Genomic DNA, 24,089 nt, shown 5'->3' on the forward strand with positions numbered 1-24,089 from the left:
AGTGCATGTTCAAACATCTATATTCCTTCCTTTTTTACCAAAATGGTCCCGTCACATTCATCATTGTCCATATTCCCGTACCTTCCTGTCCTTGACTCCATCTCTGATCTACAACACTACGTTTTTACAGATATTCAGTCTCAGTTATGGACAAAAAGGAAAACAATATGGGAAGGAACCAGCTTACTTCCATCCAAAATCCATATTTACACCAAAACAACCACAATATCCACTCACAATGGAGGTTGTTTATGGCATAAGACCAGTGTTTGAAGCTTCAGGAGCTGCAGGAGTAATTGTCTTGGCTCCATTCTGTTTTGTTCTCTACACCGATTTATGTGTTATAAATAAAGTCCGATGGTTTGGCTAATTCACAGAATGGGGATGTGTTCAAGAAAAGTAAGATCTGCAGGAAGCTGTACTGCAGAATCAGGGCACCAACTCTCCTGACCTTGTAACACTGAACTAGTTTTTAACTAATATGAACGGTCCTTTGTGTGAGCAGCTTGCTATAAAAACTGGTGTAACTGTCATTATTTTTCATAATTTTGCTCCCTGCTGATGCATGAACAATAATAAGTCATCACGAAACATTTATTGTTGATTTATTTTATTGCAGGAAACATCAACTTCATCAGATCATTTTTCTGTTGCGTGGTCCGCTGGAGCAGTTGCTGATCAACAGCAGAAACGAAACTGTTGGAGCGGCTGATCAGAAAGGCCAGTTCTGGCCTGGGCGGTGTTAAGACAGGAGAACTGCAGACAGACAGCATCTTCTGTCCCATGCATGACACCGGAACAGCACCGGAGAGCTCCTTCAGGCGACAGGTATGCTAAATGGACAAAGGAGCCATTTTTCCTCCCAGCAGCTGTTAGACTGTACAGCCAGAACTGCTCCCAGTAAACCATATAAACTTGATTAGCTGCCATATGCACAGATCTCCATATTGTTGTACATTGCTGATTTTTGGAAAAACATAGAGAAGCACTATTTGTATGTATCTATTTGGTGTAATAACTCCGGTACCTTCAGCATTTTCTAAAGCATTATATTAAAATGACTCAAACTGTAGCAAAGGTTCTGTCAAAAATTTGGAATTTTAAAAGAATAACTTTTTTAAACTTTTGTATACCTTCATAGCGAAAACTGCTTCATGCCCAGATGTATCGACTTCAAACTGTGGAGTGAAACGTGCACCACTGCTGAGAACAAAAGTTGCACTTAAAGAAAGCAGAGATGGGTTAAAATAATGGTAGACTAATCAGAAAAAACAGATCAGACTCTTGAAATGTTCCTTAACTACTGCCCTCGTGGGCACCCATGTGACGCTTCAGATCCCCATCCCGTGAAAACGCTTTACTGCAAACGGTACAAACAAACGGTTTCTCTCCCGAATGGATCCTCATGTGATTTTCGAGATGATACCTTTTATAAAACCTGCTTTTACAGACATCACAACCAAATGGCCTCCCCTCTGTGTGGAGTCTCTCATGTCGCTTCAACTGGTCCTCCTTCACAAAACGTTTGCCGCAGTCACTGCAGCTAAATGTTGTGGTGTGAAAGCTCATGTGGTTTTTCAGGTGATTCTGCTGTGAAAATCCTTTGCTGCAAACACTGCAGACAAACGGTTTCTCTCCAGTGTGAACACGCATGTGACTCTTTAAAAGATCTTGTCGTGAAAATCCTTTACTACAAAAACTACAAATGAACGGTTTCTCTCCTGTGTGAACTCGCATGTGGCTCTTTAGATGAATTTGTTGTGAAAATCCTTTACTACAAAAGCTACAACTAAACGGTTTCTCCCCAGTGTGAACGCGCATGTGGCTTTTTAGATGGTCTTGTCTTGAAAATGCTTTGCTACAAACACTACACACAAACTGTCTCTTTGTGGGGTGGATCCTCATGTGGTTTTTAAGAGTTTCACGTCGTTGAAATCTCGTACCACACACATCACAGGCAAACATGATCTCTTCAGGGTGAAGTTTCATGTGTGACTCAAGAGAACCCATTTGTAATTTAACAGTCTTCTTTAATCCTCTGCAACAAATACTGTTAAAAGACCCAAATGGTCCTGGTCCTCCACAGTCCTCTTTATCAGGTTCTGTTTCCATCTGTTCAGTTGAGCTGCAGGTTGGAGCTTCTGTCTCTCTGTTGTCTTCAAGTTTAATTTGATGAAGCTCTGATAGCTGAGGTTTCTCTTCATCTACAATCTTCACAGTAAGCTCCTCTTCCTCCTGACTGATCCACAGTTCCCCCTCTTCCTTCTTCTTCTTCTGGATGAGCTCTGAGTTCAGCTTGTTAAAGCTGGAACTCCAGAGATCGGGAACCTCTTCTTTAATCACCAACAGCTGCCGCTCCTCTGCAAGACACACATTGACAAAATGGCTGAGATTTTAGTAATTATACAGATCTCACAAGTGAAATGGCTTCATAAGCAGCTGCTGCTTAATGAAAGAGGAGATAAAATGTTTAAGCAGGCTCTTCTTCTTTCAAAACCACAGGTCCAAATAGGAACTTTTATTCCAGTTTAATGTGGAAAACTGTTTCTTCTGTCAACTGCCTCAGCAGTCCTAACAATAAAACAAGGAGCAGTGAAAGAACGAAGTGTGTTAAAGCTGAATCCTTTTCAACAGGCCGTGGGTGTTTGGTTTGTTTCGTAGGTTAAACCTGCACACATTGTTGCTGTTGTTGGTTGGGGCAAACTTCAATGTCTGAAGTTTTTGTTCTAAAAGAAAAAAACTATTTATTCAGAGCGAATTAAAGCTGATAGATTGTGTGCAAAATTGTGAAAATTAAATGTTTTGTGATGAGGTAGAAAGAGAATAAGGATGTGGAAGAGCTCAGCCAATTAGAAAAGCCCAGCCCAAACCTTACTTATAATTACATACTCAGTCAGGACAAGGAAGTCAGTCATTACTTGACTATTTCAGGAACAAAGACATTCTTGTTGATGATGGTGCCGCAACTATTTAATCCAGCATTCCTAGCTTCCTGAATAAAGTTTACCTCACAAGCAAGGATGGGGAAGGAAGGAAGGGAGGAAGGAATGAAGGAAGAAAGGGAGGAGGAAGGAAGGAAAGAAAGAAAGGAAAGGAGGGAGGAAGGAAGAAAGGAAGGAACGAAGGAAGGAACGAAGGAACAAGAACAGGCAGTCAGGCAAATGGAAGAAATTAGAGAAAAAAGGACCTAGGGGAGGAAGGAAGTATGGAAGTAAAGACAGAAAATAGGATATAAGGAAAGAAGTTGGGATGCTGGGAACATTTAGATAACAGAGAAGGGAATAAAGTCTTGAAATGCAAATATTTTTCTATTTTCTTTTTCCTTATCTTAATCAAATCAAATCCCAGACTCTTCTAGATTGCTTAGGAGCCCTGTAAATAACATCAAAGTTCAATTCTGAGAAGGTCCGCACCGTCTGAATACTGCTTTCCCCGGATCTCCTTCCATCCCATTCTAACTCCTGGTGGACGGGGCTGCATCTGTTCAACTGAACTGCCGGTTGGAGTTTCTGTTTCTCTGCTGTCCTCAGTTTTAATATGGTGAAGCTCTGATAACCGAGGTTTCTCTTCGTCATCTTCGATCTTCACAGTAACAACAGTGAATGGGAACCTGGTGTCATGCATCTCTTCCGCCTCACTGATCAGCTCTCCATCCCTTTTAGTCCAGAGTTCTTTCTCTTCCTTCTTTATCCGGAGTTTTTCTGGGTTCTGCTGGTTCAAACTGGAGTTCCACAAATAAGGAACCTCTTCTTTAATCCCCAACAGCTTCTCCTCATCTACAAAAAACAAATGGACATCATGATTGAGTGAGATGTTAGTAATTCGATAGATATTAGTATTCCTGAATAGGGATGGAAAGATAAACTGATGGAAAGAAGAATCCCGATTAATCTAAAGCTGGATTTGATCACCTGAACACAAACTGTTGAGAAAAAACATCTTTAACTGCTGAATGATCTGACTGCTTGGTCATAAGTTGGTAGATCTTCGGAAACTGGGAAAATGTGCTAAAACAGATTATCTTTTACGAGAAGTGGATCAACTAAGAGTCAGATCAGGTTGCCAGTCCATCACAGAGACACACAGGATAAACAACCCTGCACACACACACACACTCATCCCTAAGGGCTAAAATAGTCTATCAGTCATGCTTTTGGACTGTGGGAAGAACACTATGTATATAGAAAAGGGACAGAGTGAGAAGAAAAGCCACGAGAAGAACCACAGATGGCTATACAGAGGACCAACCTTATATTCACTCTTCTTGCAAACAACTTAAAAAAAAAGGTACCTCAATAAATACAGTTTTCTAAATCATGTAACTCTCTGCATCAAATATCTCTACCAACCTACGTTTTACATGTTTTTCTTTATTTTCAGAATATAAAAAACACCTTATTTCTTAATAACTCTTAGCATGTATTAATGTGCACAAGAACTTGTAAGATGTGTGGCTTTTCCACATTCACTTCAGTGATTTTCTTAGCTGCTCTGTAGCAGTGTGGCTCCAGAGGGAGACCAGACCTGAAGCAAGTGCCTGTGAAGTCACACTGAGGACATCTTGTCACAGTGGCTGTAGGGTTGGTGATCCCTGACACACTTTATTCCCTCTGCATCAGGAGTGGCACTGGGCAGGTGAACCGTTTCCCCAACAATGAAGCGTTGATTCCAGCAAGTAGCGAAAATAGTCATGTTGTGAAGGTTTTTCTTTTTATTTTGTACATGTGGCATATAGCAACAATTTATGCACTTATTATTTTCAAAGTGGTATCATCTTTCTTGATTTCCCGAAACTGAGGATATTTTCTGTAGAACAAGGTCAGCTTCAACAATGGTGAAGCTTAATTTACAACGTGGTGTCATTGTGATATCTGCTGGACATTAAAAATGCACTCCACTGAATACATCACTGTAAGCAGTTGTCTGCTTTACTGTTGAAAAAACAAGTTTGTTTGTTTTTTTTTTTTTTTTTTTGCAGGAAGAAGCACATGAATGAGAAATATTTTTTAAAATCCCTAATATTAAAAGCAAAACTATGAGTGTATTGCATCTAGAAATACATTTAAGCTATCAAACCACATGCATTATCTGTTTATATGTCCTCCATTAAACACTGTGTCTGCTCTAATAATCAGATTTATTATTTGTCTCACGTTGCCATAATTGGAGAAAGAATGTCCAGCCTTCATGTGTTTTAGTTTACAAATGTTTCATCATCATGGCTGATTATTTCTGTCATTTTGGACAAGTCGCCATGTGATACAATTTTAGGGGGAATACATCATCGCTAATCACTCCAGACATTTCTGACATGTTTATCACAGGAAGTGGGATATTCTTTGTCCATTATGTGGACAGGAGACAGATGGAGCGCAGTGCGCAGTCTCAGTGTCTCCAGTAGGTCTTTGAATGTTGTTATGTGACCGGACTGCCTCCTCTTATTAATAAATGCAGCTAACAACGTATTACACTTTATTCTATGTATTCACACTGTAAGGGAGCATGTTCATAAGTCGTTATAATGACTTATTATAGCCTATCAGAGGAGCAAATAAACAGTTTATTCCTGCTACTGTTACAGTTAATATCGGCTCGGCAGCCATATTGAGTCTGCACTGTGGGTTGGCTGAAAAATACGCCCAATGATTTTTCCAGGAATTTCATCTTCCCAGTAAGAAGACAGAACAACCCATCCTTAGTTAAACCAATTTAATCCTCAGAGCTTTTTCTTACCAGATTTTTGTTTTGTGCCAACATCCTGCGGCTGATGGACACCGAGCTGTTCCATCTGCAGATTGTCCTCTAAAGGCAGACAGTCGGGGTGATTGATGAACATCATCCACGTCCTTCATAGTGTCCGCTCTCTAACATGAGCCAGAGTAATCACTGTCAGACTGGATCAATAATAACTAATCAATAATAATAACTAAGCATTCACTTGTCGTTTCTCGGTTTGGAGCAGGCATCTCATCGGACAGTCCTTTAACAGCAGTGTGCACTGTAAGTGTTGCTCTGCTGCCATCTACTGGACACCACTCACTCCTACAGCGTACAGTTCACAACCCTGGAGGTAAATATGGAAACACTGCTCTTAGTCAATGTTCTGTTTTTTAATTTTGTAAAACATTGAAAAGGACAACCACGTCGAGGACTATATCCTCTGCACAGGGTCCACCTGCTCCACCAGCTGAACCACCCTGCGCCCCTAGTTTGTATAGCTTTAACTGTATTGTCTCATTTTATTAGTTGTTTTTTTTAGTTACATTGACCTCATATGTAAAAAAAGTTTGATTTCGATTGGCTTACCTCTCTATTTCCGGAATGGACATTGGCGCCTCTGTGACCTGCAGGCGTGTTCATTCAGTTCACATTCATGCTTAATGTAACACCGTAGTTTTCACTGTCCCGTCAATGGGATAAACAGAACTGAGGCACTAGATTTGTCTGAAATTTTACACCTTTACAATTTTACAAAGCAAATAAAAGTTGACAACTATTTGGTAAGGTAAAGTATGAATATATATATATATATCTATAAATTTTGTTTAAAAGAATGCTGGGGATGGTAAGAATTGTTCGAATAGTGTTTTCATTAAAAAGAATTACATACCAAGATATTGTTTTTCCCTACTGAATAAATGTACTCATATGGAAAGGTAACTGTATCATTAATTATGTCTGTCAAGGGGGTCCTTTATAATTGCCAGACGATGGTGTGACAACTTGGAATTCCCACATGGTTCCTCACCCTGCCAGCAGTTGACATACAGTGGCCAGAAGTCATCCAGAGTATATCTCATCAGCATAGAAAAAAAGCTGAAATGTGTAATTGACCCTATAGCTTTGGCAGAGGTCTGCACTCTTTGAGTGTGTTTCTAGTTTTGACTGAGATTATGCTGCTTCATATTTAGTTGACAGAGCAAATATTGTCTGTCTCTACATCAGAATATATATTTTTTTATTAATTATTGTGGTCTTAATGTAGTAACCAGATGTTATTGGAAAATGAAAATCACTGTAGATATACTCTATTCGTTTATTACTGTCATCATTAAAAAAAAAACACACCATGGACATTGCAAGGGGTATAAATCCACTCATCAGAGTATTGATAAGTATTTATTTTTGTGTAATCAGTCAAATACAAATTGTGGTTTATTTCTATTCTGGAAGGCTGCTGCAAAATGCCTGTGCTGCATTTGAAAGCCCTGTGAGGATTAAAGGATAATTTGGTTGGCAAACACATGGAAGAGGTTATTGAAGAGGGCTGGGACTGACTAATAGTTTTTATTATCAATAATCTGCAGTGATCATTTTGAGGCATGGCTTTGTTATAACTTTAAAGCTGCAGAACTGATGCATCTCTCGGCACTACCACCAGATGGCGTTAAGGTTAGCACGATTTATAGCTTACAATTCAGCAGCATGAAAAGGACTATTTCATATTAATCATATAATCTAGACCATTTTGACCAGCTTTATTTCTCTGAAGTAATTTAGAGTTTAAACTAAAGATGGCCAAAAAACTTTCCAGTCAGAACCAAATGGAAATTGTAAGAAAACAAAATTGCATCACTTTGCATCTAGAAGGAGGTTTTAGGTGTTTTGATGAGTTCTGTACAGAAAATTATATTTGTATATATTGCAGAATAGCATCCAGGGCCACTGTGCAAGCTTCTCCAGTTAGTGAGGTGAGACAAGCAGATGCGACACAAGAGCCAAACATGAACAGAAATCAAGACAATAGCAGAATTTAAACAAGATGACGATCATTGTCCTGGTCACCTTCTCCACCAGAGCATCCATCAGGGCTTCTGTAAACTCTGACTCAACAACTTAGCATGAGCAAAATTTCACATGGAAAGTTTTATAAATTCCTTTAATTTTATATTATTTAAAAAATGTAAAAAAAAAAAAAAAAAAAAAAACATGACCAAAACCTACTCAGACGCTGAGTATGTATGCACTAAGAGAAGAGAAAACAGTTAACACCGTTTTATCTTGAACAGCTTTTTCCACACAACAGTGTAAAAGCTATGTGACAAATAACAATAAGAGCCTTTATATTATAAACATGAACTCAAATCAGTTGAGTATGTTAATATTTACCCAGATCTCTGAATGTGGAACATTTGGTACACAAAAAAGAAACTGCTGCTGAAACATTTTGGTGTTTCATACATGATTTGTTGCTATTTATATCATTAAAACATAGACACTGTCAGGTAAAAGGATATTTTTAATATAACTACAACAGCAATGGATAAACACACTGACATAAATCTGCACACTGTGACCATTAAAGATTTTAAACAATATCTTCTTCCTATTTCAGCAAGGCATCTCATACCAAAAATACAGGTGGGCTGATTTTATTGGTCTGCCAAGTATCAGGAATCAGCCTTGATAGCACATATACGTTTATTTTCATTAAATATCAGGTGTTATTTTTACAGAAAAACAGCCAAGATCTCCAGTTAGTTATCTGCCGCTTAGTAAGAAATAGTTCCACACTGGTCCAAAGTGTCAAAGTTAAATGTTTGAAGACCACTTGAAGAGAAACCAAAAGTAAAGCTTGTAATTTCATGTGTGGACGGTTTAAATGACCACTTACCACACTGAATTTCAAATATTAGCTTTGGTATCATGAATACATGAAGCTTTATCTATCAACCTCTAACTAAAACCTTGCGGAGCAGGAAACGTGTAACCGTCTATAAAGTTCCGCTGGTTTTATCTATAATCAACACAGATACCTTTACCCAGCAGCATTTACACCAGGCTTGGTGCGTTTCCCAAACAGCTGTTGTGTTCCATCTCAAAATACCTCCAAACAGAATAAATCCTGAACTGAGCAGTTTCTAATGACTGTGGACTCTCATAGTGTGTCTCTTCAGACTATCCTGGCGTGTAAATCTCATACCACAAACACAGCAGCTAAAAGGTTTCTCTCCTGAGTGGGTACTCAGGTGTGCTGTAAGATGCACCTTTCGGAGGTATTTTTTGCCACATTCCTTACAAGCAAACTTTCTATTTTCAGGGTCTTGTTTCCATTCTCTTTTATGAACCGACATGTGATACTTTAGTTCTGAATTTCGATAAAATCTTTTGTCACACTTATCACATGCAAAAGGTTTTTCACCTGTGTGGCGTCTGATATGTCTCATCAGAGCTCCCCGATGAGCAAATCTGGCTCCACAATAACGGCAGAAAAATGGCTTCACTCCCGTGTGGGTTACCATGTGTTTCTGAAGATCCGCTTTAAGCCTAAAATGTTTGTCGCAGCCGCTGCAAGCGAAAGGTTTTTCTCCTTTATGAATCATCGTGTGGTTCCTCAGCGTTCCCCTCTGTGTAAATTTTTTACCACATTCTTCACATTGAAATGGTTTCTCCCCAGTGTGGCAGGTCATGTGACCTTTAAGATTTTGCAGCTTGGTAAATGTTTTACCACATTCATCACAAGTAAAAGGTTTTTCTCCAGTGTGGATTCTTAGGTGGAGTTTAAGAATATGTGAATGCCTAAACGTTTTACCACAAACGTCACAACTAAATGGTTTCTCTCCAGTGTGGAGTCTCATATGACATTTAAGATAATGCCGATCCTTAAACATTTTCCCACAAACAACACAAACAACTGATTTCTTTCCAGCTTTGGCTATTGATTGTTTCAGATCAGCCAAACAGCTGGAAGATTTTTCTCCTGAATGACATGTCAGATGTTTCAGGAATGACTGCTGGTACACAAACTGTTTATGACACTCCGGACAGCTGAAAGGTTTCATGGCAGTTCTATCTCCCACACTGCTGTTTACACCTGACTGAAGCGTCCTGATTTCCTGCCATCCTTCATCACAGCCTGTATTTTTAGATCCAGAACCTGAGAGAACATCATCACAATTGTCACCACTCACTTCTGACCACCACTCTCCACTGATTTCAGTCTCTGAACAGTCTGAAGCATTTGATTGTAAATAAGCATGTGGATCTGAATTCCTGTGTGGTTTTGGGCCTCCACAGTCTTCCATGTCAGGTTCTGTTTCCATCTGTTCAGCTAAGCTGATGGGTGAAGCTTCTGTCTCTCTACTGTCTTCAGCTTTGACGTGATGAGGTTCTGATAACTGAGGTTTCTCCTCATCTTCACTCATCACAGTCAGGTGCTCCCCCTCTTCACTGATCCACAGTTCCTCCTCCTCTGATGTTTTCTGGAGTGGTTCTGTGTCTTGCTGGTCCAAACTGGAGCTCCACAGATCAGGAACCTCGACTTCAATCACCAACAGTTCCTTCTCATCTGCAGGAGAAACATGGACACCATGGTTCATCAAGACTTTCGTATTCGTACAGACGTTATTGCCAAAATAACTTTATATGTAATTTTTGACCCTTTGCTGCCTGCAACGTAAACATGTGACTTTATCCAAAGAGCCTGGCTCTTCTACATTTGAGTAAGAACATTTAGAACTAGAAAAGCCCTAATAGAGCGCTAACCTCCGCCAAGGTAATAGGGTCATTGACGCATGTCAGCTTTCTTCTATACTGATGAGCTCTACTCTGCATGTCAGCTGCTAAAAAAAAACGTTCCAATCTAATCATCTGTTCCTTGTCCAAATACATACCTTGTTCGAAAATTTCATCTAATTCTATTCATAACTTTTTGAGTTATTTTGCAAACAGAAAGATGGACGGACAGATGTACAGACAAACCAGCGCTGATAAAAACATGACTGCCTTGAGGGAGGTGACAGTGTAAAAAATGTCTCCTGTGAGCCATTTTCCCCTCCCTATTAACTGGCTACTTATTTAAAAGTCTATGGTTATTTACACTGGAAACTGTGTAGGTTGTGGTGCACTATCAATGATCTTCGATGTGAATGACGAGCTGAGAACACACAATCTGAAGACATACCAAGGAGGTAATTAAGCAATTAATTCAACTGTGATGGAGCAGGGGTGGATCCAGAGCATGCAGGACACTGGTTCTCAGTGTAGAGATGGAGTACAGATGGACACCCCTACAATATCTATTGAGAAACAGTTAATCTAAAGATCAACACTTTGTTGTATATGAATTGAAACTGGTTAGATACCTAAAAGTTACCAAGAATCTGTTCAGCATTAAAGTATAAAGTTTTGATGGTCCAATTCAGACTTTTATGGCTTATTTTATACATAATACATGGTGGTGGCAGCATTATGCTGTGGCAATGTTTTTTTTCAGCATGGACAGGGAAGCTGGTCAAAGTGAATGGGGAGATGGACTGAGCTACAGACAGAGCAACCCTGGAAGAAAACCTGTTAGAGGCTACAAGGCGCTCTGTATTCTTTGTACATTTTGTTTATTGGTCATATCTTCATTTTACGGCCACTGTGTTTGGTTTTAGGTCTGTTGCTGCAACAAATACATTTCACATGCTGGAATTATTAGGGCACATCTATCAATCCATGAATCTAATAAGAGAAACTCATACAAATACAGCAAAAAAAACAGTAGGTCCGCCTCATCATTACCCTGTTTCATCCGGGCCTCCTGCCATTCAGCTCCGTCTCCTGCTGGATCTGGGTTTCTGTTTGGTTCTGTTCCTCCACAGTACTCCCCATCACGTTCTGCTTCCATTTGTTTAACTAGGCTGCTGTTTGTAGATTCGGTCTCTCTGCAAACTTCAGTTTGGATGTGATGAAGCTCTGATAATTGAAGTCTCTCATCATCTACAATCTTCACTGTAAGCTGCTCTCCATTTTGACTGATCCCCAATTCATCCTCTTCCTTCTTTATCTGAAGGAGTTCTGAGTTCTCCTGGTCCAAATTGGAGCTCCGCAGCTCAGAAACCTCTTTTTTGATCACTAAAAGCTGCTGCTCATCTGCAGGAGACATGTGGACATCATGGTTTACTAAGTCCCATTCAGCAGGACTCCACAGGTTGTTGTAGAAACCAATGTTTGTCCATACAGAGCCTGACTGTAAACAGATAAAAACTATTTCATTTCACTTTACACTGATCACAGACAGAAGAGCAAACACATGACAACAAAACAGTCAAACTCCAAATGATCCAAAAGAACTGAAGTGAAGAACCACTGAGTTCTTCAGCGGATCGAACCGAGCCATATTTCCATCCTGATGTTAGCTCAATAATCAGTGTACAGCCATGGAGATGAGACATAAAGAAACCCAAACAGATTCGGCTCTGATGATACCATCATCAGGCAACAGAACAAGTGTTTCTGTATCTAATTAGATTGTTCATCCTGGTGTATCTGTCAGGAAAAATTATCCATCTTCAATCCATGTTTCTTTCAACTCGATGCTCACTTTAATTATTTAACCTTGTTATTATACTTCAAGTAAGGTTATGTTCTTTTAACCTGTTTTCATGATTAAATGCAAAACCCCTTTCAGGCCCTGAATGTTCAAATGTTAGTGATGAGATTTACACAAAATCTGAGGACAGATGCAGGAGGAAAAAAGATCCGATCTACAGAGAGGAGAAGAAATTAGGAGAAAAAAAACAACCAATAAATCCTTCAAGAGAACAATAGAACTACAGAATGAACGGGATTAAATATACTGCTTAAATATGGTTCATCCCCTGTGCATCAGATGCATGAGTTAAATTACATTGTTGGTGGTAGGGTAGGCAGTGATGGAATTACACTAAAGTTGACAATTGGAGCAGAAAAAAGTATCCATACCAAGCTACCCTGCTGCTGTAGTTGATCACTTAAGAAAATATTCTGCAAAATGACCAGCAGATCCTCATTTAGTCTGTCAAACTATGTTTGGTGTGCACCAGATCCATGTTTATTTTAAAATATAATTTATTTCAGCATATAATGATCCTTTATTTGTTCCTCTGTTGTAAAATGTATTTGTATCAACGGCAAATTGACAGGCAAATCGAAGCACACAGTCGTACACTAGAGATAGGCAAGTATTAAAATAATTGCACAACTGAATCCCTAAAAGGATGTTATCACTTATACTAAGTGTTATCTAGTGTACTGCTTTGCAAGAAAAAGCTATAGTTTTTAAAGAAGGACTGAATTGTCTCCTTCTTGCCCTAATTAAGCAAGTTAAAATATTATATTGTAATTAATCATATTTTTTGTTCTTATCTACAAAGAAATCTGTGCTTTCAAAATTGCTGCCATGGGATTGAAAATTGTATCTAGTTTAAAATTTTAGTATTACAACAACCTTATGTGGTACAAAAAAATACATTTAAAGAAGTATGTGTGTGTAATAAAAATGACATTGGCTTAATAACATCATCATGACATTTACAGATTAGTCACGACAACAATGTTAATTTTTCGGAATTTGTTTGGTCTTTTCTCTGGTTTGCCCTTTCTTTGTCTATCTGTCTTTTGTCCTGTTTATCTCCTAATACTTGCTGTGGCTTCTCTTATTTGCTGCCTGAACCAGATGCAGCCTCATGTTCTATTAATTCAATAAAGTCAAATGTGCAACAGGAGGAAAATCTCATTTGGCTCTTTCCTCCGCAAGGCAAGCAAACCCACCACACAGTTTTCCTGTAAGGTGGAGTAGGATTGCCCACCTCTGTGCACACATGCATGCAAGGCCATTCCCTGCTTGAACCCTTCTTATATCGGCTTCATTGTCTTTTTTTTTCTCTTTGCCTTGTTATACGAGTAGCACCCTGTCCTTTTAGCGTGTAGAAGCAAAGGCGGCCTGTTGCAAAATTAATTCAATAAAATCAATTAAGCAACAAGCAGAGCATCTCATTTCAACATTTTGTACAATAAATCTGCCACTAACACTGCAAGGCAACCAGACCTACCATACTGTTTGCCAAATAGGACCACAAATAAAAAATAATAATAATAAAATAATACATAGTCTTTAACGCAGTCTGTACATTTTTTTTTACCTTATATTTTGTAAAATGATGCCACTTCTGAAGGCTTCTGTCACAGTAACCCAAACCTATATAATTCCTATTATTTAGAAGAAAGCATCTAAACCCAGGAAAAAACTCTTAGTAAAATAATGTTTCATTAATGTGCATTTTATTATCTTATCCACTTTAGAGATATTCTAATACAACAAAGCTTTAAGAACAGAATAAATACTAACACAATTTTAGGCTTTTTATTTTATTATAGTTTTTTTTTCATGGAGACCATTCAAAATATTTACAACCTTTCTTTTTTTAACTGTGTTGAGACATGTTGCCCGTGACAGTTATACGTAATTCCATGTCCAAAGTCAAGAAGTACGTTAAACGATGTAGGTAAAAAAGGGCACAAAAGGTCACTGATGAAGAAGAATGACCACATCCCGCATGTATCACCCAGATTGGGCATAACTATACACTCACCGGCCACTTTATTAGGTACACCTGTCAAACTACTTGTTAACGCAAATTTCTAATCAGCCAATCACATGGCAGCAACTCAATGCATTTAGGCATGTTGACATGGTCAAGACGATCTGCTGCAGTTCAAACCGAGCATCAGAATGGGGAAGAAAGGTGATTTAAGTGACTTTGAACGTGGTATGGTTGTTGGTGCCAGACGGGCTGGTCTGAGTATTTCAGAAACTGCTGATCTACTGGGATTTTCAAGCACTACCATCTCTAAGGTTTACAGAGAATGGTCCGAAAAAGAGAATATATCCATTGAGCGGCAGTTCTGTGGGCGGAAATGCCTTGTTGATGCTAGTGGTCAGAGGAGAATGGCCAGACTGGTTCAAGCTGATAGAAAGGCAACAGTAACTCAAATAACCACTTGTTACAACCAAGGCATGCAGAAGAGCATCTCTGAACGCACAACACGTTGAACCTTGAGGCGGATGGGCTACAGCAGCAGAAGACCACACCGGGTGCCACTCCTGTCAGTTAACAACAGGAAACTGAGGCTACAATTCACACAGGTTCACCAAAATTGGACAATAGAAGATTGGAAAAACGTTGCCTGATCTGATGAGTTTCGATTTCTGCGGCGACATTCAGATGGTAGGGTCAGAATTTGGCATCAGCAACATGAAAGCATGGATCCATCCTGCCTTATATCAACGGTTCAGGCTGGTGCTGGTGGTGTAATGGTGTGGGGGATATTTTCTCAGTACACTTTGGGCCCCTTAGTACCAACTGAGCATCATGTCAATGCCACAGCCTACCTGAGTATTGTTGCTGACCATGTCCATCCCTTTATGACCACAGTGTACCCATCTTCTGATGGTTACTTCCAGCAGGATAACGCGCCATGTCATAAAGCACAAACCATCTCAGACTGGTTTCTTGAACATGACAATAAGTTCACTGGACTCAAATAGCCTCCACAGTCACCAGATATTAATCCAGTAGAGCACCTTTGGGATGTGGTGGAACTGGAGATTTGCATCATGGATGTGCAGCCCACAAATCTGCAGCATCTGTGTGATGCTATCATGTCAATATGGACCAAACTCTCTGAGGAATGTTTCCAGTACCTTGTTGAATCTATGCCACAAAGGATTAAGGCAGTTCTGAAAGCAAAAGGGGGTCCAACCCGGTACTAGCAAGGTGTACCTAATAAAGTGGCCGGTGAGTGTATAACACAATAGGCAGACAAAAAAGTAACAGCAAAGTCTTCAGCTCAAAGATGTTCATAAATTGGAGGTTTATGAGAAGATCGGAAGAACCTAACAAAAGAATAAGAGGTCAGGAGGAATATTGCATCCGTGCAGTAGCTTGGAGACCTAAAAAACTGCTTCTGACAGAAGCTGTCAGTCAAATAAAATCTGGCAGCTTTTAGATAGATGACAAACTGTAGAATGATCCTATTACATTATGTTAACAACAAAACCATGAATAGAGGACTGGTCCAAACCAAAGTACAGAGAGTTGCAACAGTCCAATCTGCAAATAATGAATGGATGAATAGCACATTCAAAGACATTATTTCAGATGAAAAAAGCTAGATTGGACTTCAGCACCCACCTGCCTACACAGTTTAAAAGAACCATCAAGATACTAACCAAGGTTTTTAACATTTATCTTACGAGGATAAAGGTCCCGAGAACTGTAAATATCTTGACATATAGAGTTACCAAAAATGACCATTTCTGTTGTTTCCATTTGAGTTTGAGAAATTTAAGGACATCTATTGTTTAATGTCGTCAAAGCAACACAACAACATCTGAAATGCTTTTAAAAGGTAAATAAATCTGCAAGTCATCTGCAAAGCAGTGGAAGGAAAGGTTATACCATGAAAGAAAATGTACCTAAGGGCCAACATATACAGTGCAAACAAGGCTGGTTTCAGTGTAGATCTATTGTGTTTTGTGGTGGTGAAAATATCATATTCTACTCTAATGGGATGAAAAAGGGAGTGTTATAAGTCAATGAACTAACATTAATTCTGCTCGCTTAAACGGCATACGTTTATTATTGGGGTTACACCTTCTCACAATTTTCAAGGCAAATTAACGAACGTAAATGACCCTCTGACTTCAGCTTTGAAAAACCTATAGCTGTCTTAAGTTTTAACCTAGAAAAACTATATTGGTATCACTAGAAGGTTATTAGATTTTCTTTAGATAAAATAATTAGTCTTGTCATAAAACTATCCAGATTTCCAGTTCGCTTGTAAGGTTAACTAGCCGCCGTTTCCCTTTCCAACATGGCCGACATGTTGACGTATCTCTATAGCGAATAATGAAGCATCGAGCAAAAACCAAGCTGGTTTAATTACTTCAATCCTCACAGAGTTTCTCCTTTCCTCCCTGCTTGGCTTCTCCTAACTTCCTGCGGCTGATGGAAACCGAACTGTTTCATCTGCAGATTGTCTTCTAAAAGCAGACTTTCAGTGTTGTCCCGATGAACATAACTTACCCTCTCCATGGTGTCTGCTCTCTGTAAAACCAACCGGAGACTCATAAACCAGGCCCATGCGCCTAAACCGCAGCAGGTTACCTTTCTATCAGACTGGACCCACTAAAGTGTCAAACGACTGTGTATCCCTGTCTTTTGTTTTTATATCCTTTAATATTATGATCAGGCATCTGTGCAGACGTGCTTTACTTTGCTTCGAGTCTCACTGCTGCCGTCTGCTGGAGTGGATTAGCTCCTACAACATCCAGTCAGTCGTGTCTACTTAAACTTCCGTTGGATGTAATTATTGTTAGAACAAAACAAAAGGTAAAGTCAGGGGTTCATTCTTTAATCCAAAACAGGTAGGATGTAAAACGGCAGTTTTGGTTCAGTAACGATCAAATAGCTGCAGGTAGCTGCTTGATAGAGAAGCCATGTTTTTTAACTTTGACACTTTTATAGGGATGTGTTTCACTGGTATTTTGTGTGACACAAAGCAGCACTTCATAAAGTTCCTCCATGAAGTCCAGATTTGTTGAGTGCATGACTAATAGCTGCCTTGTCAACAGATTTCCCCACTTGAGTTGTTGACCCTAGCTCCTCCAGAGTTACCATGGTCCTCTTGACTGCTTCTCTGCTTAACACTCACCTTGCCCAGCCTGTAAAGGCAGCACACTATATTGCAAATTTATGGTATTGATATAATAGTGTATGCAATGTGCAGGCACCCTATGCCTGTAATATATTCAATGGCACTTGTTTAATGCAGCATAAAAATGTCAAAAGGCAAACAGGTGGTAAGGTGGTCAAGTCATTAAGAATCAACAACTAAGTAACTTCATTACTGAAACAGCAGATGCTGGTGAGAAGTAAAACTTGTAATAAAACTTTGATGAGATGAAAATAATGAATTTGATTTTCCAATTGCTGGATAGACTTATTATCTAGGGTCTATCTTTGCTATGAACTCAAAGAAGAATGACAAGAATACTTTTTAATTATTTCTTTAATTATGCAGAGTCATATTATTGTCCTAACATTCACCAACATTATCAGATATTGCATTTTTTCCTAATATGATGCAGCTCGCCTGGCCTGTCAGTGTACATGGATGGGGCTGTCTTGTTAGGTTTGCAGTTGTGCCTTACTCTTATCATGTTCACAAGGCAGTTAGTCTTTCTGGACTCAGGGAGGAGGTGACTAGAATTTAATGCCGTTGTCAAAATAAGGTGAGATCTTTCCATGTAATCCATGCAACATTTAGTAACTGCTCAAAGTTAACTCCATAAAAGTTACAATAAATATCCTTATGTGTAAGCCATGCAATAATTATTAAAACACACAGTGGAAGCAGTAGGGAGTGAAACAAGCATGTTCTCATAGTCTGGAGCTGAGAGACTGGAGAGGCCTGTGTGAAACCACATATTATCTGCCACATATTATCTGTCTTATCTTTTGCAGAAGTATAAACAACAAGTATCCAATGATGTATGATGATTTTCCAAGTATTAAATGCAATCAGTGATCTTTTCCATTCTTTTACAAGTATTAAATGCAATCAGTAATCTTTGATTATCAAGTTAAAAGATGTATGATTGAAATATGGTTAAGATCTGAGAATTAGAGTAAAAGACATTAAGGTTTGACATTCTCAATCAGCTATATATGAAAGAGATATAACGTTAATCATTTGTGAAGCATGAATAAAAAGAATGAAGTGATGGTTTTGCAACTGTGTTTTAAAGTAAATGCTGAAAGCTGAAGAATGGAATGTGTAATACTGTGTAAAGTTTAAAACTGAGCAGATTAGGGAAAGAACTGTAGGATGACTGGGAGTGACAAGAGTCAGCTGCATGCTGACATCGAACCTATTGAAGTCTAAACGGGAGGAAGGGATGATGCGACTACAGCCAGCTGCGTGACTATTATCTCCAAGGCTGAGAAACAGAATCAGTAGGTCACGGAGGTGACTGTGGCTCAGTAGGAAGAGTAGTCCTCTTGCAATCAGAAGGTTGTGGGTTCGATTCCAGCTTCCTCCTGCCATAGGTTGATGTGCCCCTGGGCAAGGCACTTAACCTCAAGTTGCCTACCGATCTGTGTATCGGTGTATGAATGTGTGAGCGTTAGTGAGTGCAATTGGGTGAATGTAGCTCTAGTGTAAAGTGCTTTGAGCGGCCTGTATGACTGGAAAAGCACTATATAGTTCAGTCCATTTACCATTTATGATGACCGTGGGGCCAGCCAAATAATGATGACACAGCTGCAAGTCACCCTGGAAAGTGGGACAAAATCTACACAAAGGTGGGAGGAGAACCCTATCTAGTGGACACCAGGGCTGAGGTATCCATGACTCGCAGAGGCCTAAAGACAACGGGATACCTTACTTAATTTGCCAACGGGACTGTAGAAGATATGCCGTATGGAACTTTACAGAGTCTGGTGAAAAACTGGATAGCAAAAATTGCTAATTCTCATGACTGGAGCACCAGAGCTGTAGAAATAGGGCAAGCACTGAATGACAGACATCGAGTCAGTAGCCCTCCCCTGCAGCAGAACTCAACCAACGACCATTCTCTTCACAAGAAGTGGGGCGGAGCTTCAATGAGAAAACAGGGAAGCCAACACCTAAGGTGCCATTCCGTGAGGGACAACGAGTGTGGGTGAGAGCACGAGATCACCCTGTGTCGACAGCAGTGAAACCCAAGTACGATACCACTGACATTGTGAAGCAAGTATTAGATTGTAACACAGTGTTGTTACAGAAGAGAGGGATCCAAGGAGTTGGACAGCTCAAACCAATCCTCAGCTAAGGATAACCAGAAACCGGAGAGATGGCCAGTGAACCAAGCACCATGCCACCCTACATCAGACTGGCCATTGTATATGGGGTGGTTGCCATTCGAAAAACCACTTCAGGGCTTTGGACAGGAAGAGCCTTGAAGAAATTGGAACTTGCTAAAAAAGGATTCCTGTCAACAGAAGATGAAATGCTGTGGTGGCGAGAGGTCAAGAACTGTTGCGCAATCTGCACGGGCCCAAGTCAGTTCAAAGTCCGCTGGGAAGGACCAGGACGTGAGAAACCACTACATCATAACACCGGTGGCGACGAGTTAGAAACTGCCATACAAGCCCGTCAAGGTAACGGACATCTTAATTTGTGGGGTGTGCCGAATCACCACTTTCCCCAGAGTGGTCTTTGTGACCCAGTGGTATCTGTCAGGATGTTACATTTTGGACTTTGTGTTTTGTTTTGTTTACTGTTTACTGTTTACTAGAGGTTTCTTGTTTATGGTTTTGTATTCGTGTTTTCTGTTTTTTCCTACAGTTCTAGTTTTCTTCTGCCTCCCAGTGTGTTCTCCTCTCACCCTTTGTTCCCTTGGCGTTGCTTTCTTGTTCTTAGAATGGTTTCATTATTATTATTATTATTATTATTAGTTCTCCGGTCCCCTTTAGCCTTGTTCCTCTAGTTTATCTTTGTTCTCTATTTCCTCCTTTATAGGTTAGCTTTAATTATGGTTTACTTTTATTCTAGTCCTCGTTTCCTCTGCTTCATCCTCAGTTTTGGTTCAGTCAGTGTTTGTTTAGGTTTGTTTACTTTTTAGTCAGGGTTCCCTTTTGGTTCCTATTTTGTTAAGTGTTTAGGCCTTAGGTTGTTGTGTTCCCTCAAGGTTCTCAATTTCCTTTAGTTCATGTTTATTCTTGATTCTTATGTTTTATTTATCTTTATTTATAGTTTTGTTTTAGGTCTGCTCGGTGTCTTGTTAATTACTTGTATTAGGTTCACCTGTTCCCTCTGTCTTCCTGCCTCCTTGCCTCACCTGTCCTTAGTTCCTTTGATTACCTGCCTTTGTTCTCTCTCTGCATATTAGTTGGTTTGTTTCATTATGTTTTGTGGGTTCCTTGTGTTACAACTTGACCCTCTACCCTCGTCCCTGCCATGAATCTCCATGTTCCTGCAGTGTCTGTGATGTAAGTGTTTGGATCTCGACCCTGTTCAGTACCTGCTGTGTTTTTGTTACGTTTTTTGACCTTTTTGAATAAAGCTGAGAGACTGCTTTGAAATGCGCTTCCCAAGCTCTTGTCTGCGCTTTGGTCCAACCCAAAATCCCACCGTGACAGTATCTGCGTGAAGAAAGACCAAGAGAGTGTACTTGGCTGTGGGACGGTTCATTTCTTACGTACTGTGACTCTTGCAGAGCCCAGACAAGATCAGGAAGGCTGGTGCAGGTGGTTCAAGCAGACGGGTAGCAAGTAAAGTGATTTTATGATCCCCTCAGGTCCTTTAAACCGCATCCTGATGAAGGGAGGCCTGTACCGTATAGACAAGCCACCCAGGACCAAGACAGTGTGGTATTAATATCTCAACCATCCGCTCCTCCACTATATGAAGGGTTATGTGGAACCGAAGGATGGGGTCACCTGAATGATGGCCTGGATGGGGGACCAACAGATCTGCTGACAGCATCAATCAGGGAGTCCTGGCCATATGATCCAGCCTCAGGCCAGGTAAGCCACCCACCTTTAACCACCACACAGTATCCCCTGGTGTTCCGAGTGTATTGAGACCAGGGTCCAGAGGGTGTCGGCACTGCACTGAAACAACCTCCCGACAATGAAGAACAACAGGCACAGCCTAGCGGATGGTTTGGCCCTGGGAGATGACAACCTGGGAACAGTTAATATTAGAAGTCGTTGCAAATCCAGACCTCTCCCTGGAAGACTTGCTCAACACTCCCAAGGAAAGGGGTGCTCGGGGTACAGGGCTATACTACTACACCACCAGTTTAGATGCCTGGGGCAGCCATGGAGCCAGACCCAAACAGAAGGTGGAAGAGTTCATCGTAACCTCTGAAAACTGGCATCGCGATAGGGTGCTACAGATTCCCGGAACTGTGGCTCATTGGACAGACACACCTACTGACCCTGGCTCCACCCAGAGGGTACAACTGGCAGTGCAAATGGTTGTAGTCCCATTTAGAGGTGTATACTCCGTCGGAGCAACAATAACAGTCATTCCAGAACAGCAAAAAGAAGGAGTTGCAGCAGGAATAAATGCTCACATTCCTGGCCTTGGCCCTCTTTGCCACAGAAGTGGAAATGGACAAGAAAGGACAAAAATTGACAGACCAACAAGGAAAACGGACAAAAGTTGTCAAGCGTCAAAGGAAAAGAAAAACACAAAAGGACAAATGTTATTCCCCATCGTGTTCCTATACCGACGACAGAGTTAAAATTGGGCCTAACACCTGTCCTTAGTTCCTTTGATTACCTGCCTTTGTTCTCTCTCTGCATATTAGTTGGTTTGTTTCATTATGTTTTGTGGGTTCCTTGTGTTACAACTGGAATGGCCTGATGCATGGAATCCCCTATTTGAAATTGCCATCAGGATTAGTTCTACTGGATACACCGAGAGCAGATTTTGCCCCTTTTTATCCATCCTCAGAAAGTTATTTTGTCACCAATGTAGAATATCATAGAAAAGCAGATCTGCAAAAGCCTGACCATGCTGGAAAATGCCAAGCCTTGCCATGGGATGTAAGTAACTTTTTCCTCTCATATTGCACAATGTCCTGGCCTGGTAACAAAGGGCGTCACCCGCTGGATACTCAAGTTATAATCTCACCAGAAGGGCCCGAAAGCCTGCCATGGATATTCAGTACAGTCCACCTTGAAGTGAAAGGAGCAGTTCTGGGAATCAGATGGGGACCACATTATCAAGAACCATTACAAGGCACGTATTATGAAGTTTCAATGGCCGGAGCTGTAATTTGGGCCACATCACCCTCTATGTCAAAAGAAGTCAGGGGAAAAGAGTGCCGAACTGGCAGATATGTCTTCAACAACACCCAATTACCCATCTCTGTGAGAGAAAGCACCGTCTACCCTAAACCTCCACATCCACACTGTACCACTCCGGCTCGGCCAAGCCATTGGGTCGAACTCAATATTCACGGCCACCCACTGTACACGTCAATGTGTATCCTATCAGAAGTGGGGTTGGCTTACGAGACCTATAGACAAAGGCGGGCCATAGACGGATATAACCTTGCAGGACCACAGATACAACCTGATCACTGGCTAGTCTACCAGTGGACGTGCGTGTGGAAGGGGTTGGAACCTGGATTGCCTTACCCATCACCCATTTATCAAACCCTGCTCAAAGGACGAGTGGACAGAGCTGAAGAAGCAGATCAACTGGAATTAGCAGGCTATTACCGAGGATAACTATGCCAGAGACTTATTCAGACATGATTCCTCTCAGTTATTTAGCTACTTTTAATGCCCAAGATGAAGAGCCTCCTGACGACCGTGATAACACAGGTCCCTCTACTCGACCCAAGCTATGGAAACGGATAAAGATTACGGATAAAGCGTCTTGTTTAAAGACTTTGCTTAGGCTTTTTGCTTTGCTTATTGGCATTATTCTTTTGTTAAGTATACTTTACCAAGCTGGAGTGGGACCGTGGAACTTAACCCATGTTAAGGTTGCTCATGTTTCTTCAAAATATGCCAACCAAACTTGCTGGAACACAACCTCCCTGAACGTCTTTTTTGCCTTGGACAGAATCCCCTCCCGTAAAGAACCAGTCTGTGTTCTTTTGTGAAAGCCAAACAACCAATTTCACCAGACTGGAGAAGGTTCTACAGAGAAACCCACCATGGATAAACGACTCCACGACCCAACAACTTGTCAATCACACCTGGTCTATCTCCAACCTTGAACTCACTGACGAAGGAGTAATAATATGAGTGAAAATTCGGCACTGACTCATCCGCTGTACAATTCGTTGCAATTGGATTCACCCTGATCGAGGGGTCCCGGAGTGGCACTGCAACTGGGCCTGTCGGCCCTTGGTACAGTTTAAAGGCCACGGTTATTGGGAGCCTGAAGTTATCCACATGGCTCCTTCAAGAGTTGTGAGTTGCCCAGCCTGGCTTCCCCGTTGGGAATTTTGGGGGAAATATCAGTTAAATTGTGACGAGAATGTGTCCACTAAACCAGACGCATCCCAACACACCAGCAACCACACCGACTGGGACTTGTCATCCCCGCAGGAGGATCCAACACCACAGTGCAGAATCGCACACGCCTTCCTGACACTCCTAGGCCTAAAAACACTTCGTCAACCAGAAACCGTACAAATTACCCGTTGGCTTTTCGGAATGGAGAAGCCCTGCAGGAATGTATTAATACCAAGCTCAGACATTTGCCCAACTGTTTTTGGAACCTATTCACTCAATGCCACACTCAGAACTATCTGCCTTTAGCCCCTCTTT

At 40.7% G+C, this 24,089-nt stretch overlaps 2 protein-coding genes across 3 annotated transcripts; both read right to left on the reverse strand.

The window, feature by feature from the left end:
- Positions 1-593: 593 nt before the first annotated feature.
- On the reverse strand, positions 594-5,993 carry LOC124875261 (zinc finger protein draculin-like). The gene is made up of 3 exons (XM_047377296.1): positions 5,734-5,993; positions 3,414-3,776; positions 594-2,360 (listed from the first exon to the last, which is right to left on the reverse strand). Exons 1-3 carry the CDS (start codon positions 5,837-5,839, stop codon positions 1,297-1,299), a joined length of 1,533 nt encoding a protein of 510 aa, XP_047233252.1. The 5' UTR covers positions 5,840-5,993; the 3' UTR covers positions 594-1,296.
- Positions 5,994-8,221: 2,228 nt separating this feature from the next.
- Positions 8,222-17,017, reverse strand: LOC124874643 (gastrula zinc finger protein XlCGF57.1-like). 2 transcript variants are annotated; one of them, XM_047376080.1, is made up of 3 exons: positions 16,833-17,017; positions 11,506-11,856; positions 8,222-10,288 (listed from the first exon to the last, which is right to left on the reverse strand). In XM_047376080.1, exons 1-3 carry the CDS (start codon positions 16,888-16,890, stop codon positions 8,862-8,864), a joined length of 1,836 nt encoding a protein of 611 aa, XP_047232036.1. In that variant the 5' UTR covers positions 16,891-17,017; the 3' UTR covers positions 8,222-8,861. The 2 variants fall into 2 exon arrangements, with proteins under 2 accessions (XP_047232036.1, XP_047232035.1); XM_047376079.1 differs by having other exon boundaries at positions 11,506-11,953; positions 16,833-16,970.
- Positions 17,018-24,089: the final 7,072 nt, after the last annotated feature.

This window comes from Girardinichthys multiradiatus, chromosome 10, assembly GCF_021462225.1.
Source record: "Girardinichthys multiradiatus isolate DD_20200921_A chromosome 10, DD_fGirMul_XY1, whole genome shotgun sequence".
Lineage (NCBI taxonomy): Eukaryota > Metazoa > Chordata > Actinopteri > Cyprinodontiformes > Goodeidae > Girardinichthys > Girardinichthys multiradiatus.

What these genes read in the sequence shown, in the direction of transcription:
- LOC124875261 (XM_047377296.1), bottom strand. Translation starts at nt 5,839, where the DNA reads ATGATGTTCATCAATCACCCCGACTGTCTGCCTTTAGAGGACAATCTG. An exon ending in TGGCACAAAACAAAAATCTG is followed by an intron (nt 3,777 to 5,733) that starts GTAAGAAAAAGC and finishes TGTTTTTTGTAG; the next exon opens with ATGAGGAGAAGCTGTTGGGG. An exon ending in GGGAAAGCAGTATTCAGACG is followed by an intron (nt 2,361 to 3,413) that starts GTGCGGACCTTC and finishes TGTGTCTTGCAG; the next exon opens with AGGAGCGGCAGCTGTTGGTG.
- LOC124874643 (XM_047376079.1), bottom strand. Translation starts at nt 16,877, where the DNA reads ATGAGTCTCCGGTTGGTTTTACAGAGAGCAGACACCATGGAGAGG. An exon ending in GAGCAGACACCATGGAGAGG is followed by an intron (nt 11,954 to 16,832) that starts GTAAGTTATGTT and finishes ATCTGTTTACAG; the next exon opens with TCAGGCTCTGTATGGACAAA. An exon ending in GGAGGCCCGGATGAAACAGG is followed by an intron (nt 10,289 to 11,505) that starts GTAATGATGAGG and finishes TTTCTCCTGCAG; the next exon opens with ATGAGAAGGAACTGTTGGTG.